The sequence below is a fragment of the Podospora bellae-mahoneyi genome, chromosome 4, assembly GCF_035222275.1.
Source record: "Podospora bellae-mahoneyi strain CBS 112042 chromosome 4, whole genome shotgun sequence".
NCBI lineage: Eukaryota > Fungi > Ascomycota > Sordariomycetes > Sordariales > Podosporaceae > Podospora > Podospora bellae-mahoneyi.
Genome location: NC_085883.1, coordinates 3,728,753 through 3,744,718, shown reverse-complemented (window position 1 = coordinate 3,744,718; position 15,966 = coordinate 3,728,753). Strand labels below are relative to the sequence as shown.

The 15,966-nt window shown below is 49.5% G+C and overlaps 6 protein-coding genes across 6 annotated transcripts; 2 read left to right on the top strand and 4 right to left on the bottom strand.

Moving 5' to 3' along the window:
- Nucleotides 1–29: 29 nt before the first annotated feature.
- QC761_404494 (uncharacterized protein) lies at nucleotides 30–1,447 on the bottom strand. Its single transcript, XM_062878733.1, has 5 exons — nucleotides 967–1,447; nucleotides 774–893; nucleotides 605–723; nucleotides 463–541; nucleotides 30–392 (listed from the first exon to the last, which is right to left on the bottom strand). The coding sequence occupies exons 1-5, from the start codon at nucleotides 1,193–1,195 to the stop codon at nucleotides 127–129; spliced, it is 813 nt and encodes a 270-aa protein (XP_062732831.1). The 5' UTR covers nucleotides 1,196–1,447; the 3' UTR covers nucleotides 30–126.
- A 306-nt stretch (nucleotides 1,448–1,753) lies between these two features.
- On the bottom strand, nucleotides 1,754–2,934 carry QC761_404496 (uncharacterized protein; the record flags this gene model as incomplete). The annotated part of the gene is made up of 4 exons (XM_062878734.1): nucleotides 2,819–2,934; nucleotides 2,414–2,675; nucleotides 2,021–2,341; nucleotides 1,754–1,956 (listed from the first exon to the last, which is right to left on the bottom strand). Exons 2-4 carry the CDS (start codon nucleotides 2,634–2,636, stop codon nucleotides 1,754–1,756), a joined length of 747 nt encoding a protein of 248 aa, XP_062732830.1. The 5' UTR covers nucleotides 2,637–2,675; nucleotides 2,819–2,934.
- A 313-nt stretch (nucleotides 2,935–3,247) lies between these two features.
- On the top strand, nucleotides 3,248–3,969 carry QC761_404500 (uncharacterized protein). Its single transcript, XM_062878735.1, has 2 exons — nucleotides 3,248–3,511; nucleotides 3,584–3,969. Exons 1-2 carry the CDS (start codon nucleotides 3,445–3,447, stop codon nucleotides 3,820–3,822), a joined length of 306 nt encoding a protein of 101 aa, XP_062732829.1. The 5' UTR covers nucleotides 3,248–3,444; the 3' UTR covers nucleotides 3,823–3,969.
- Nucleotides 3,970–4,149: 180 nt separating this feature from the next.
- On the top strand, nucleotides 4,150–5,920 carry QC761_404510 (uncharacterized protein). The gene is made up of 2 exons (XM_062878736.1): nucleotides 4,150–5,280; nucleotides 5,339–5,920. Exons 1-2 carry the CDS (start codon nucleotides 4,426–4,428, stop codon nucleotides 5,780–5,782), a joined length of 1,299 nt encoding a protein of 432 aa, XP_062732828.1. The 5' UTR covers nucleotides 4,150–4,425; the 3' UTR covers nucleotides 5,783–5,920.
- A 2,790-nt stretch (nucleotides 5,921–8,710) lies between these two features.
- On the bottom strand, nucleotides 8,711–10,281 carry QC761_404520 (uncharacterized protein). The gene is made up of 3 exons (XM_062878737.1): nucleotides 9,974–10,281; nucleotides 9,379–9,891; nucleotides 8,711–9,314 (listed from the first exon to the last, which is right to left on the bottom strand). The coding sequence occupies exons 1-3, from the start codon at nucleotides 10,207–10,209 to the stop codon at nucleotides 9,041–9,043; spliced, it is 1,023 nt and encodes a 340-aa protein (XP_062732827.1). The 5' UTR covers nucleotides 10,210–10,281; the 3' UTR covers nucleotides 8,711–9,040.
- Nucleotides 10,282–11,937: 1,656 nt separating this feature from the next.
- QC761_404530 (uncharacterized protein) lies at nucleotides 11,938–13,426 on the bottom strand. The gene is made up of 4 exons (XM_062878738.1): nucleotides 13,066–13,426; nucleotides 12,857–13,009; nucleotides 12,369–12,793; nucleotides 11,938–12,315 (listed from the first exon to the last, which is right to left on the bottom strand). Exons 1-4 carry the CDS (start codon nucleotides 13,391–13,393, stop codon nucleotides 12,136–12,138), a joined length of 1,086 nt encoding a protein of 361 aa, XP_062732826.1. The 5' UTR covers nucleotides 13,394–13,426; the 3' UTR covers nucleotides 11,938–12,135.
- Nucleotides 13,427–15,966: the final 2,540 nt, after the last annotated feature.

The window sequence follows — 15,966 nt, the reverse complement described above, 5'->3', positions numbered from 1 at the left end:
CGCAGGTAAAACCGGTATTTGATATGAAGGTAGCATTCTATGCTTCCTGGTGAAAGAGCTGGGTACGAATTGCCGGATGGCGTGAATTGAAGCCTAAACCCCTCAAAATAACAGACAGATATGCAGCTACGTACCAAGTTCAAGGGGCCCTAAACCCCCTCCGTGCTCAGAGGGGCTTACTAGACTCTCAAGAAACCGATCCCTGTCACTCCCATATATTGTCCTGTCTTCCGCCCACTCTTGCAGTTTGTCCCAGTCGGTGCATTTTCTTGGTCCTGTCCTATTCCCTTTTATCATTAACTTACCATGCGAGTCCCTTTGCCACAAATACGTGTTTATTGTGGTATCGGCGTTGCACATGATTCCCTTACGCAATACTTCGAGGCAATGATCTTGAAACAGGAGTCGACGAAGTTAGTATGATAAGTTTATGTTTCCGGGCAGCTTGAAACGGAAACCTACCCCAATGATGGGTCGAAAAGGCATCGTCTGCCTGGAGCTTGGGGTAGTGTTCGGGATATTGGGCTTGGTGCATTCGTTTCTAAGAATTTCAGCATGATGATACCTCAACCAACGGCCCATGAATCCGAGAAAAGCGACTTACCACACAATGTAGCATGTGAATTGCCTCAAGGTATCCAACATATCCAGATCCATCTTTGAGCGTCACAGAGGTTTTGTTCATCTTTCTCATTTCGTCCGCCGATAATCGAATCATCGAGGCTAGACACACACATCAGTGGAAGCAATCAAGGTGGGGACGTCCAACGTACAGCGTAGCAACTTTGACCAGGCTTCATCCAGCTCGAGGCGAGGCACTCCTGAAAACGGGCTTGGGCCCTCTTCATACTTGTCTTGGGAGACCTTATACCGTATTGCTGAGTGTGCAGGTGCTTCCAGATTTCCCATCAGGTTAGCTCTCTGAAGGGCTCTTCACGCGGATGGGTAGAAAAGGTAGCAACTCACAATAAGGGCTGTGATAAACGTTCTGATTCAACGCACCACAGGATGTGCAGTCTGTATTGGATGCCTTGGTAGTCATGAAAAGGGTGATGTTGAGCAGAAAAAACAAAATTTGGAAAATGGATATGATGAGATGGGTTTTGGGATGTTTTGGCCGTGATACATATTGCAGGTCGTCTTCCGAATCAAAGCTTTTGGAGATGAATGGAGCTTGCTCATCTTGTGAAGCCATCTTCAGGTGGTCGACTGGTTGTAAGTAGGTTGATAATGTGTGTCAAAACAGCTCGGGTACCTACCTTAGTCAACGAGACAAGAAAAATTTATTTATCTGCATAATGGGGCCGCCTCTTCCAATAGCATCTGATCAAGTCACCCATCACCAACACGTCCTGATGTAACCAGCAACAGATGAGTGATCTGCAACATCTTACTCCTTCCCCTTTCCGGCCCTCGCCGAGCGGTCCCTTCCCGCCCTGACTCCCCTGGTGTGATTGGCTTTCTCGTTATCTAAACCAGGCAACCAACATCGATCCTTAACGCCGTGGTCGGGCACAGTCCAAGTGTTTTGCATGACCACTAAATCAGTACATGTCACAGCCCCCAATTCGCGGTTCATCCGGCAGACAGAACTGAGACGTCATCTGGTCGTCAAACAATGGCTGCGGAAGGGCTGTCTTCAAACCCCTGAGCTACCTGGGACACTAGCAACACCCAAAACTTTAACAGATTGCAGGTAAGAACAATAGTCTGCAGATAGATTTGTTTTGTATGTGATTCCCCAGATCTAAGTCTATTCTGTCCAAGGCCGTACCAGCATATCTGTGTTGGCCGATCTTTCTTGCATCCAACTATGCAGTTTCTCCCAGTTCACACACTTTTGCACTGGCGGATCATGATGTGTTGGGATGTCTTTTCGCTCTCCCCAGTACACTGTGTACAGCGAGTAATCTAGATGGCACATGATGCCTTGACGGATGAAGTCAAGACAATGATCTATCGCAATAAGTCACTACTCGCCTCCATTCATGTAGGTAGGAAAGAAAGTAGAGCAACATACCCGCATGCGTTTGAAGGTCTTCAAACCTTTGACTACCTGTATCCAGGTCTGGGTAAAGGTGCTCTCGATATAGGAACTGTTTTATCTTCTTGACACAGTGGAGGTTGTGTGCCACACCCAAGCCAGCAGCATAGCCGCCATCTCTAAGTGGAATTGAGTCCGTCCCGGCCAACTGGAGTTCCTCATGTGAGATTCTGATCAAAGTCCCAGCCATGAGGTCGTGCATCGACTTGTCCCATTCCTGCGTTGGGCGCCCGATAAAGCGGGAGTCATTGCGAATAACGCCTCGATACTCGAATTCAACGATGGAGTTCGCGGGAGCTGCGAGAGGGAGAGTAACCAATCGTCAATGTCAAGTACAAGGGGAACAATAGAAAGAGAAGCAAAACGTACAGTATGGATCGGGTAAGTGAGCTTTTTTCTGGGCGTGACCGAGGACAGAAAAGACTGTCCCGCTAAGAAGAGCAGAGATCACGAGAAGAACTACATTACTGATCGCGGATGCCAAAAGTAGTGTTCTTTGGCTAATAATCGGGTGACGTGAATACCCGGCACTCCGGATCTCTTCACTGTCGTCAACGAGAAAAGGGCGTTGTTCGTGCTTGTCGGTGGACATTGTTTGGGTTTGATAGCTGGAGAATGGTAGAGCCTACAACTTTCACATGTTATGAGAATGAGGTTGAAGGGGAGTGAAGAGTGGCGAATGGAACCCGCCTGCAACATTCACATGTTATGAGAATGAGGTTGAAGGGGAGTGAAGAGTGGCGAATGGAACCCGCCTGCAACATCATGACCAACCTCTGAGGAATTGTCTCATTTTTAACTGCCAAGCAGCAATCGGCCCGTTGGATCTGCTTGTCGATGTTTGACAATTTGTGTTGTTGGAACTGCCTAGGTTTCGCATGTAGGATCTGTTGTGTCGGGGGCAACTTACGAGCCGTACCGCGGTGGTCCTGGTAGCCAATAGTGAGGCATCTTACCCGCCACTGTCGATGCTACCTTGATAATAAGTGAGGCACAAGTCTTTCTCCTTCCCTTCGTGGTGTCTCGTTTGCTCCGATTGATGGCCACATCCGTTACATCCTGTGCGCTGTGCCGCGCCGATGATGACAATCCTCGAGTACCATACGGGTACTATAGGTGTGATATATGTAATTGGGGAGCCTAACGTACGTGGGAAAGCCGGGAACTGGGCAAGAAACCTACACAGGAGCAACCAGTCGGCAACTCGGCGAGTATCCCACAGCCTCCATGACTCAGGCCTCATGACTGCGTTTGAGAGGCGGCTATGCTAACTGTCCAGGTCGACGGGTATATAGACTCCACCATCCGTATTCCCGTCTTCATGTTGAGCTGCTGAGGGCTCTGCAACTACCGATACTCCACCGCATACTTACCTACATGCACGGTTTTACCTATTCGACATGAAATCATCAAATCTCCTCGCCGCGTTGCTGATCTCGGTGGCAGCAGCATCACCAATGGTTCCACGTAAGTACTTGCCCCAAAGGGAATGTCGCTTTCCTGAGATTGCAGTTGTTGACAGAGGCATCTCTGCATCAGGCCGAGCCGTGATGCTCACTCCGCCTGTCGAAGTTGATCGTCGTGATGGGACTACCGAGTTCGATCCCGACCTAGCGTTCAGAAAGGAAAAGCGCGATGGGACAACGGAGTTTGACCCAGACCTTGCCTTCAAGAAGAATCGCCGTGATGGGACTACCGAATTTGACCCGGACCTTGCCTTCAAGAGAAGCAAAAAGCGTGATGGTACCACAGAGTTTGATCCAGACTTGGCATTTTAGAATCCATGGCAGGGCTCATAGAGAGAGAAGGTACTTGTGAATGGGCACCTGCAGGTTAGGTCTTGGTTCTCAACAACCCTAGATACCTCTACTTATCACTTAAACATGGTTCGATATTACTACTTCCAACATACCTATTTGTGACAATGCCAGCAAGGCCAATGAACCGAGAGTCCGACACCCACCAGGGAATTTTGCGAGAGGATCCTCCTTGTCACCTACATGACTGGGAAGGATGCCTGTGTGTAACCATCGAGCGTGATCTTGTCGGTCTGGTGCTTACACAGTGCCGAGCTCGAAATCATGCACGGCTTTGCTATCTCCTCTTTCGATTCCAGCTGTTGTCTGCCGTCACTGTATCGATTGCACACCTACACAGCCACACCGCCCAAGTTGGTGGGACATGGGTATCAAGTTCATGTTAATGTCTGCGGGGTAAAACATGGACAGCGGTTATCTTCGAGACATGCACACAGCAAGACCCGGGCATCAGAGACTGCCTCATTCACTTTAACTTGTTCACAACCCTCCCTGATCGGCTGGGTTCGACCAGCCTTTTCCCTTTTGTATTTCCATATGTGCGAAGATACCTAGACAACTACCATGGAATCCCAACCTCCACGCATCCGCGTCGCCATATCGGGAGGGGGCCTAGCAGGTGCTTCACTCATCCAAGCTCTCCTAAAACATCCACAGTTGGACGCGCATATCTTTGAATCGGCCCCGATGTTCAAAGAAGCTGGGATGGCCATAGGAGTTACCCGCAACGCACTCACAGCACTCGATCTCCTCGGTTCAGCCGCCGTCAAAGCCCTCGAGAATGCTGGAGCAGTGCCCATGCGCGGGGTCCGATTCCTCCTTGCCCAGGGGGACAAACCGGGGACTGTGTTGGATGAAGTCGACTACGACAGTTCGGGGAACAAACGTCTTACAAGTATTGTTCACCGGGCCGATTTTCTCCGCGAACTACTGAGCAGCGTTCCGCAAGACCGAATGCATCCGTCCAAAAAGCTTAGCAACATCACCACTGACGCGGATAGCGATGAGGTCACAATGCACTTTACAGATGGGACAGTTCACAAGACCGACATTTTAATAGGTGCGGACGGCATTCACAGCACAGTCCGTAAATTCATACTCGGTGAAGACGACCCAGCCTCTGCACCTCGAAACACTGGTGTTTGGACCGCCATGACTCTGCAACCGTATGCTCAGGCTCGGGCAAATATCGGGACGGAGGCGGTCGATTTGGACAGTCCATTTGAACATTCATGGATAGGCAAGGGGTCATTTGTGATGCACAACTTGCTCAGCAAAGGGCAACTGGTCCAGTTCGTCATTGCCGCCCGAGATAGAACTGAAGGAAATGCTGATGAGTGGCACCGTCTGGTGAGCTCGGAAGAAATCAAGAGTGCAGTTCAAGGGTGGCCTGACCATTTGGTTAAGGCAATTGATGCCGTAAGTTGTCTCCGGTACCCCGTCTGAAATGAAGTCAATATACTGAAAAGTTGCACAGCTGCTCTGTGCCCAACCCACACAACCAGCCATGTATCTCTGGGACCATGCTCCAGCGCGCCGTTATGTTTCTGGGCCGGTTTGCATCATGGGCGATGCCGCGCATGCTACTACTCCGTGGCAGGGATCGGGAGGTGGAATGTCCCTCGAGGACAGCATGATATTGTCGTCTCTTCTTGGTGAAGTCAAGACAGCGGTTGAGGCGAAAGTCGCACTGGGGGTGTATGATCATGTTAGGCGTGCCAGGACGCAACGCATCGTCCAGTCCAGTCGCGAAACAGGAGAGATTCTGCTTGGTGGCGACGCGGTTGACGCATATTTGCGGGAGCCAGGTTCATTTCTTCATCGGTGGGACTTTATATTGGACCTGGACGTTGCGCGGCACCGTGATGATGCCCTGCGCGAATTGCACGCAGCCTTGAACGAAGCTCATCAAACTTCATGATCGCCAAGTGTGTAGTGATAGCTAAAACAGTTGACATTCCGAGTCAGTCGAGCTTGTATATGTCGGCTTGAGTTTAGCCCTGCAGTTCTCTGAGACTTCTGAATGTTCATCTTCCACCGCAGCAAACCTGTCTTGTTCGTTCTGACTAGTGACTTGACCCCATGTTCAAGAGAGCTGATATTCCGTTCATCCGCACCCGAGCCTGGAAAAGTACAGAACTGGGTCTTGGTGCCAAGATTATAAGCAACGTCAGAAAAGATGCAACCAGCAGAGATGCCAAAACCACCCGATGGCCGCTTGTGCTGGAACATTGTTATGATAGTTGATCTATGATACAAGAGACGTAAGCCTAAAGAGTGCACGACCTATCCCAGCCACGCCAGTGGTAGAATAACGATCAGCAATCTGGTCCTTCTGATCAACAAAAGTAGACACGTAATGAACCAGCTCAGGTGGGTCAGAGCTAGAACACGCCTTGATCCTCTCCAGAGCAGGTGCAAAAAAATACTTGTAATTGCACTGGAAGCCTGAAGAAGAAACACAAAAACCCAGAATTTGTTGATCCGAAGCCATTTTAATATTTCCATTCCCAAAGAAATGACCATGTCAGCCTCGATTTCAGCGCCGAACAATATTTGTCCTCCATCCAGATGGTCCATGGCACTCTCTTTGAGCTGGTAGTCTGGCATCCTGTCAAGACTCGACGCCAGACTTTTTGAGATGCCTTTGCAATTCGCGCGACATGTGCAGCATGCACTCCCATTCCCGTGGAACTCGGTCGTACTGTGCCAGCGGCAAGTTGAACTGTGCTTTGAGCCACAAAAGGAAGATGCCCGTTGACCAAAGCAAGACAACATTAATGACTATGTACAGAGGAGAATCCCCACTGGTATTTCTATGTTTCATTAGCTCGTCTTCTCGACAGACAGACAGACAGACAGACAGACAGACAGACAGACAGACAGACAGACAGACAGACAGACAGACAGACAGACAGACAGACAGACAGACAGACAGACAGACAGACAGACAGACAGACATATAAATATCAAACTAACATTAGATATGGGCTGACAGATGCCATTCGCCAGAATGTAGTCCAACCTAAAGGTTCTATTGCCAGATGCGAATGTCGTCTTGGATGTGTTGCGGAGCGGGTAGTTCTTTGTCAACGGATCCTGCCAGTTGTGGCCACACGTCACGGAAACATTGGACTCGCCGGCTGGCACATCGGCCACTGGTGGAAGGTAGAAGGCTGAGATGTCAAGGGCTGGCGCGGATAGATGCTTGTCCCAATCTCCCCATGTGGTGTTGGTGTCTAGGCGACCAAAAAAACCCGTACCGCCGAACATCTGGTCTCGCCAGATCAGTATCGAAGCTTGGGTGTAGTATTCACGACGAACCTACAGTTCCAGATGTGCATTTGAAGTTGCCGCTTCTCACCAAGGAGATCATGGAGATTACAACTCCGACGATAGTCTCTCCGACTTATGAGTGGTTCTCTACCTGATGATTAAGGGTCAGTATACATGGATGTTTTATCTTGTGGCATTAATGAAACCACCGATGTCTCCAGGGGCCCTGTAAGACTGATGATAGTCTTTGGATAAGCCTACCCGGTCCCCATCATGTATGATCTACTGAACCAGCTCAAAGTTAGAGTACTTGATGTAGTCCCCAGTACCTATTTATATTTTGTACAAATGCTTCCGTGCTGGTTGAATAACCTGCCATCGCAATTGTCATTGTTGGGAATGCCAAAATGAAGTTAAATGTAAGGACCGCAAAGGCCATGACAGCTCTGGACCTGAGCATGATTCGTGGTCCCAGCTCTGTTATTAGCCTAGAGATGGGCGTAGACGAGGTCTCTTGTTTGATGAGATTATGTAGTATACTGCATACATTGTTCGCTGTTTTTGAAACACAACCGCGACGTATGCCGAGAAGACCTTCCACAAGACCCGGGCTAAAAGCGCTTGTCCAGCTCTGCCGATAACCTTGAAAGATAAACGGATCAGTATAGGTAGTCTAAGAAGGCTTCAAGCTTCTGCAGAGAGAAAATACCAGAATCCCACGCCAAATCAATCACTTTTACTTGGGCAAAAGACATCGATTGAGCCTTAAAAGTGATATCAAAAAGCTCGACCGGGACCACCAAATGTAGTCGTCTGAAAAAGGACTGAAGGATCCGTCTGGTTTGCATGCTGATGCGGAGGCTGGTAGTGCACCCCACACGCCCAATGCGATCGATATTGTTGATAATACAGTAAACCAGATTCCCACAGTAGTCAACAATGCGAATCGTGACCAGTCGAACTTTGTGGGGTCAACATGGTGTCGGCGTTCCTCGTCGTGTCTACTCATGATTATTCCTTGGGTTTTCTGGCGTGCATATTAGCTAGGTACTTTGAGGAGCTTGGTTCATGAAGCGACGATATTGGGCTAGGTAGCCAGAGGCGGCATGGAGGGGCATATAGATACAAGAAGGCTTGATGCTGTGTGTGGTGTTTGAAATAAAGCAGATAAAATACCTTGCTGATCGCACAACAACCCGGATACCTGTATGAAGCCAAACTGGGTGTGTTGCAGTAAGCCCGCTTAGCAGATCAGCGTGTGTGCGCCTGCCATTCACGGTTGTTAACCCCCACACAAGGGTGGTTAGATTCCGAGATTCCGTGCTGACTCCCGACCCCCAACTCAAGTTGTGAGCCGTGAAGTGCGACTCGGTCCGAAACGATAGGGCCTCACAGTAACTGATTTGCTTATCACTACACTGTGTTTTCGTGGCGCAGGAGGCCCTTCCAGGCAGCCTTTTGGTCCCTGTCTGAGTCGCGTCACGCCAGTATGGAGGAGACAGACAGGTAATTAGGAACAACGCTCAGCTTGCATCTGTCAATTGTGGGCATGATATCTGCTGGACCATCCAGATGAGAGATACAGCTAACTAAGTATATTCATTACGTTCTCTACATACCTAAAACTGGCAACCTTGAGTACCTTATCTTCCCCTGCACCTCAACCCTCAAAAACGCCAAACACCATGCTAAAAATGCAAAGAACCCCCTCGCATGTAGGATATCTCTTCCAAACCGCCCATGACTCGAGAGTCAACCATGCTTGACTAGAGAGGTACAACAAGAGACCCATCGGCTTGCAAATATTGCTCTACACCGTAACGGCGACAAAAGAGTCTACAGAATCAATCAGTATGGCCCTTTTCAAACCAGTGTGTTTCACGTGCAGGTTGAGTAACAGAACTTACGACCACCAGTAATTCCCGGTTGCGCTGGTTTGAAAACACAGGACATACTGTTCCATATTTTGCCTCCCTTGCGCTCCATGACTGTTCTCTGCGAGAGCAATCAGCCTATCCCCCGCTCGGTTCATGCTGTCTCCAATGTTGCGCAGCGTATCAACTAAGCTGTCGACGACCGTGTCCAAGTTTGCGCCGGTCTCATTCATTACAATTGGGACGAGGCTATGGAAGCTTGACTTGTCAACCTCCTTTTTGAATGATATTAGATCATTGACACTGGATGTGATTAGCGATTAGTGTTGTGCTTTCTGTCATCTTGAATTAGTGCGGGAAGACTTACGTGACAATGTGCCTGTTGATTCCCACCCAAAGCTCCTTTAGCTCAGGGGTATCAAACATTTCTGGTGGTATGTTACCGCCACTCATATATTCGCCCAGAGCGCTGTAGGTATGCACAGATGAGGTGCCCAGTCTGTGCGACCAATACTCTCGCCAACTCGGAAGCTCGCCAGCACGCACAAACTCCTGTTCGACTTCACAGCCATCCATGTATACCTTGAGCTCTTCATAGAATCTGATTCTCTGTAAGAGGCTTGATGCTTTCCGGAACGGCTCGGCGGCATATCTGAACAATGTGCAGTATTTGGTGGGGGGTACTGGTTCTTCGAGGGAGGATGACAGGCCGAGATGGTACTCCATGTACTTCAGTGCTTGGTGGTGTATCCATGAAACCTTGTCAGTAATCCCGGAGGCAAGAGTCGCACTATCTTCAATAACATCGTCCCAAAGGAAGATCCACATTGAGTACCAAGTTATCATTTCAAGACGGTCCAGAGTGGCGTGAGGGTACCAGCTACGAAATGGAGATGGTTAGTGAGTTCATGATGAAAAAGAACCATCTTGCTTTGCAGAGCAGAGAAGGGGTGATCACACACATTGAAGAAAACAATGGCAAGTCAATGATCTGTGCCTTTCGTCGAACGCGCTCGTCAGAAATCCACTCGTCGATTTTCATGCCGACCTTCTTTTTGAGTTCAGCATAGTGAGGGCTCAACAGTGTCGGCCAGTTCGAAAGCACAGGCTGAAGGCTTGGGAGGCGGAGGGATTGACCATGTATTAGGGCAGCGATTCGTGCCACTGGTGTCTCTTGTGTGTGTGTCATGACTGACATATTGTTTCCAGATACTGGTCTGAGAAGTTGTGAAATTATTTGAAGAGAACATGTTAGGGATGCGGCATCAGGTCCTCGTTTTATAGAAGGATCTGGAGACGGCGACCACCATCAATTAGACACTTCAGCTCCAATCATGGTACATGCCCTTGACCTCTGCATCCAAATGGAAATAACAAGCGGCAATTGGTCTGGGTCAACGATGTCTTTGCTCCACACACTCTGTCAGGCAGCATAAAGGAGGGGCACTGCCCCTGTTGGAGGTGAACGCGGCTACTACATCTGTCGACAGACGCCACGGCGTCTTTATTCTACACACATATCATAGCTACGGTACTGGCAGGTAGGAAGGGTGTACCACTTAGCCAGAGGTCGGTGAATCTGCTCCAACAGAGTACCTATCAGACCGGATGCATTGACTCCATGTGACTAAGTACCTACCGCACTCCTCAGATATGCGGCTTCAATCGGGCATGCAGAGGCGAGGAAGATCAGGCAATCATGCATTGGAGGACTCAGATAGGTATGGAAGCCACGTCGAAATACCTACAAGCCACAAAACCCCCCTTGAATGGTGTGGGTGTGTGCTCACAGGATCCGGCTTGGTGCCGCAGTCTTGCACCATAGGGCTGACGAATGAAAGCATTCGACCTCTTGCAAGACCAACCAAGCAGAGCTGTGGGGTTATGGAAGCGTCACACAAGGGGACTCCGAATGAAGTTCACGTGAACTAAATGCAGCGGTAAGCCGGCCCCCATCGTCAGAACAGCCCACACCACCATCACTACACCGCCCAACGGCGGTTGTATCACCAACAGGATGAGACCCATAATCCTTCCCACGGCACTGATCCTTGACAATGCCACGCGGGCGGCGTGGATGTCAACTAACGAATGTTTGCAGCAGATAGGCGACTCGGGAGTCTCAAAAACCGACGGTCTTTTGTTTTTGACGAATGGTTGTGTGAAAGGTAGCAAAAGGACTTCGGTGTGGTGGGATCGGAACTGGACCTACCTTCGATGTTAGGTACCTAGCAACACCGGTTTCCAAGCTGCCTTGCTTTGCTTGGCCTGTCCTACTTTCTGGTCTGTTTCTGAAAAGGCCGAGCAGGGAAACACGAGTCACTGCCGCTTTATCAAGAATTCGTACAGCTCCTACCAATCAGATTTTATCTTCTGATTCCAGATTGAGTAGAAATGGTCCTCATACACCGTGTTACCACTCGCCTACCTGAAATGCAGTCTCGCTGGTCTACACCACACCCACCTATTCAGGTACCTATTGAACAGTCAGACCTGGCAGTCAGAACTTTTCCTTGTCAGGATTTCTCTTGCCCGACTACCCGCCTCAGCTGCGCTATGTTCGCAAGACTTGCCCACATCCAGGTGATACTGAACTTCAGCCATCTTGCATCTGTCGGCACGTTTTTCCCACGGTTGGACATTCCCTTTTGTGCATATGATCCCATGACTTCTTCACAAAAGGGCGCAGGTGGGCGATATACCTGTTTTTCAACGCAAATTACATTCTCCGTCGCATGGCAGCTGCCCGGGGCGAAGTTGACGGCAGCTACCAACTTGCCGCATGTTCCGACGATGACGCTTCCTTGCCCATCTCAGTAACTCGGGTTCTGTTTGCTTTTATGCCAACTTGGGGTGGGGTATTACTCGGTGTGATGAGTGTGCCCGACTTGCGTTGAGGACCATGTGCGTGTGACTGTCATTTTTGCCTCAACACTGCTGGTTTAAATTCCACAATTTGATCCTTCTGCAGAGCTTTCCTTGTGTTGCTCGATAAAGGATTGTGACAGAGGTAACGCTAACAGTAGTTATCACATTCTACAAGGGAGCATATTGGCCCGCATTGAGGCAAAAGGTTCATGAAGTAGCCTCAGCAGGACATTTCTTTTCGATCTATCGGCCGCTGTCAAGCCGCAGTAACAGCAACAGCAGCCGCTGGTGCGGGTGTCGCGGGCTTTCTAAGACCAGAACTCGCAGCACTCTGCAGTAGTCCAACGATGCTGTGATAGGCTGGCTTCTTGTTATAGTTCCTATCCCATAAACACGCCTCTCCCTCCCCAGGATACTGTTGAGGGATCCACGAATACTTGCATCGCATCTTGTCAGCAAACTTCCTTGCGGAGGAACGATGTCACAAACCTGGTCAGTGAAATCCCATACAGTGATCCCGACACACTTTGGCGTCTCCAAGCATGCCCCTACAACTTCCATGTAATCTTTCCCTTGCTGTTCCCTCTCGGCCGCCCCGATCGGTAGCTTGGTGTGGCGAATATCAACCTCGGTGAAGGCAACTTCGTCCACAAGCTCAGAGAACCGAGCCATGGTCTCCTTCATCTCTCGCTTGGAGGGTGACATGCCCACCCGGGAGTGACCCTGCATGCCGATTCCGTGGACGGGAGCCCCCGCGGCCTTAACAGTGCGAATCATGGCGATGGTGGCATTGATCTTGGCGTTGCAGCATCGCTCAATGTTGAAATCGTTGTAATAGAGCTTCGCGGCGGGGTCAGTTTGCTGGGCTACCTTGAAGGAGTGTGTGATGTAGTCAACTCCCATGGCTCGGTACACTATTTTTTGGTTATTGTCAACATCCCATGGTAATCATAAGAGGCAGGGGACAATGGGCATACTAGGATTGTTGCGGTATCTTCCGTCATCCTCCATAGCTTCATTGACCACGTCCCAGGCATAGCACCGTCCCTTATAGTGTCCAGCCACATTCTGGATATGTGCGGTAATGATTTGTTGCATCTGATCGCGACTGTAGACGCTGCTGACTGTGTTTACCCCAGTTAACACACACACATCGCCGACGCTTCTTTGGTTTGACTGGACTGACCCCATCCAGGCAACTGGTTATACCACACCAAGGTATGGCATCTCAACTGCTGGCCTGTCTGTCGTGCAATATTAGCTATCGCATCACCACTCCCGTAAGTGAAGCGCCCCTGGCTCGCCTGGGTGTTGGACCACTTCTGTCCGTTGGCCGGAGTGAGCGAGCCAAACTCAGCGGGATCACGAGCGATACGGAGATAATTTTGGTTGTTGAGACTGGGGTTATCGACTGCGGTGCCAAAGTACAGGAGTCCGGCTTCTTTCGCAACCTTGTCGAGCTGGCCAGAGACCGTCACAAACGCAGAAGACAAAAGGAAAAGGTGGAAATTCATTGTAACCCAGCAAAACAAGACAACTCAGGAATGACTGCAGTGGTTCTTCTGAATTCTCTGTTGGAATCGCAGGAAGATTCAGTTGATAAACCTGACCAGAGGTTTACATCTGTGTGGACCCATGCTGCAACCCAAGAATCTGGAATGCCACGTGGGAGATGCATTTGCATTCCTGTTTCTTATTTGGAAATCTATTATTCGTGGAGATATGATCGGACAATGGAGAAATCAAGGCGGCTAATTGGGTTGATGGTGTCGATGCGGTTATGAGTGAACGAGTACAGGCTAAAGAGGTGAGAAGCTGGGCATATTGGGAGATATTGCAAGGTTCTTGGCTGGAATCATGGTTCACCTGAGTCTAACCACCCAGTTTTGGAGGAAAAAGGTCATGTTGACGTCGGACAGCCTTCAGCAGCTGAACGCAAAACAAGCCCCTGAACTCAGGGGGTAACCCTAAACCCGTAACCCCCTTTCCAATCACATCTAGCCCTGACTGACCCCATACACCCCACCCGCTCGTGAACAAGCAGTCGCGGATGCGGAATTGGTTGATACACTGAGAATGGTTTGCCTATATTGCGTTAGCTATTTAGTACTTCATTTTCAAGGTGAGTCTGCATGTAAACACTCACGTAACAAAGATTGTCTCAACCACACCCGTAACAGCAGTAACAGGGCTCAACACCGTTAAAGCTGGGCCTGTTACGGTCACAACTTGGATAGCATCCCTCTGCCAAACGCACACTGTCCTTACTGGTGGAGTACTGCAGACCACACAACATTAGTTTACCCAGTGAAGGTACTACGCCATGCCAAAGAATGGACACTCACATTGTCTGTGTAACTGTGCCCACCACTGGCGAATAGAATTGTTAGTCCAACTATACTTAACCTTCATCAAGAGGAAAGATTGCAACAAGAACTCACCAACTCGAGTGACAGTCACTGTTTCCGTCCGCGTCTCTACGGCCTGCCTTCTTCCCCAACCCCCCCATCTACCACTAGCGATAGGAGCTGCACCAGTGGGTCTACAAGTCACCCAGGGAGGCAGGTCATTTCCTCCACCCCAGCCACCACCTGGACCACCCCAGTTCCCTCCACCTCCCGGTCCCCATCCACCGCCTCTTCCTGGCCCCCAACTGCCCCCGCCACCACCATTCCCTGGACCCCAGGGAGGATTTCCAGCACAGATAGATCCGGAAGCTGTAAATGTGAAAGCGCCTGTCAAGGGGCTTGTTGTAGAGATTGTTGAAGGCGGTCTTGTAAGCGTAAGAACTGCAGTAGTAACTCGCACTGGAATCCGACACACGGGTGTAAGTGTGCTGGTAACAAAGATGGAACTTGTTACTCGACCTGAGGCCGTCGTCCGGATGATGGTTCGCCGTTCAGTAATGGTAGAGGGAGGCAATCGATCTGTTGTCGTGACCGTTGAAGCAGTATTGCAAGGAACAGTCACAATCCCAGCGGACTGGTTAGGGATGGTAATGCGAGTAGTGGTTTGCGAGGTTGATGTTGCGGTGAGTGTTGTAGTCACAGCTTGAAGTCAAAACAAGAAACGAATTAGTATATCACGGGTCTCGAGCAGGGAGATGCATGTAGTTCTGCTCACTTGCTATCCGTGAAGGTGTTGAGGTTGACCTCACACTCGTTGGAGTTGTTAACAGACGAGAGACGATTATTTCAAATGGACGGGTTTCCACAAAGCCTGTGTCTGAGTGAGGGAGAACAATGATCCAATTGCCTGAGTACAAGTCGGAATAAGAGATCGAGCTGAAACTGCGGTCAGCGTACCTTCGTTACTTGGGCATGAATCTACAAAAGATTGTACCATGTTGATATTTGAATGGACTCAGGAGGGCCGGGAGTGATCTGGGAGCAGGGAAACTGATTGCTGTCGTAGTCCTGCAGAATTGGTGTGATATCTACATTTTCACAGGCGCCTGTTCATGTTGGTAAGCTAGTTATGGACCGTTCGTTCAAGTTCAAAGAAGTTTGGAGGCGCTATTACCTTCAAATGTTGAGGCAAAACTGAAGTTTCCGTTTCTTGTCCCATCAACGAGATATGTGTTTCGTGGTCAAGATAATCGACACCAGTGCAAATGCAGGTGTCATCACTCTGGCCTGAAGTGAGACATAACGCTTGCCCGGACAAGGCTAACCACAGGACAAGAAATGAGGCAATCATCGTCCTTGATCGGTAGGAGGATTACCGTGGCAGAAACGACAATGATCTGCAGTATCACAACACACGGCATCCCTATATACTCAAACAGCTGAACGTGGCAAAAGGAAGTCTGGTACATATTGAAGGTGCTTTTTAAATTTGACGCTATGTTAAATCTGACGTCAAGTTACAGCACAGGGTGACAATGAGGTAGAATCTCATGATATTGAGCACTACTACCTTGATTGTGAAGGGCCGGGAGTTGAGCCGTGGTAGGCGGTAATTAACAACTTGCTTTTACCCATCCGCAAATGGACAGCCTGGCATGATAAGGTAACCGGCAGTTTCCACTTCGTGGGGTTGTTCACTTCGCAGCGAAAAGGTTAAGATTCCAACAGACGTACACCAC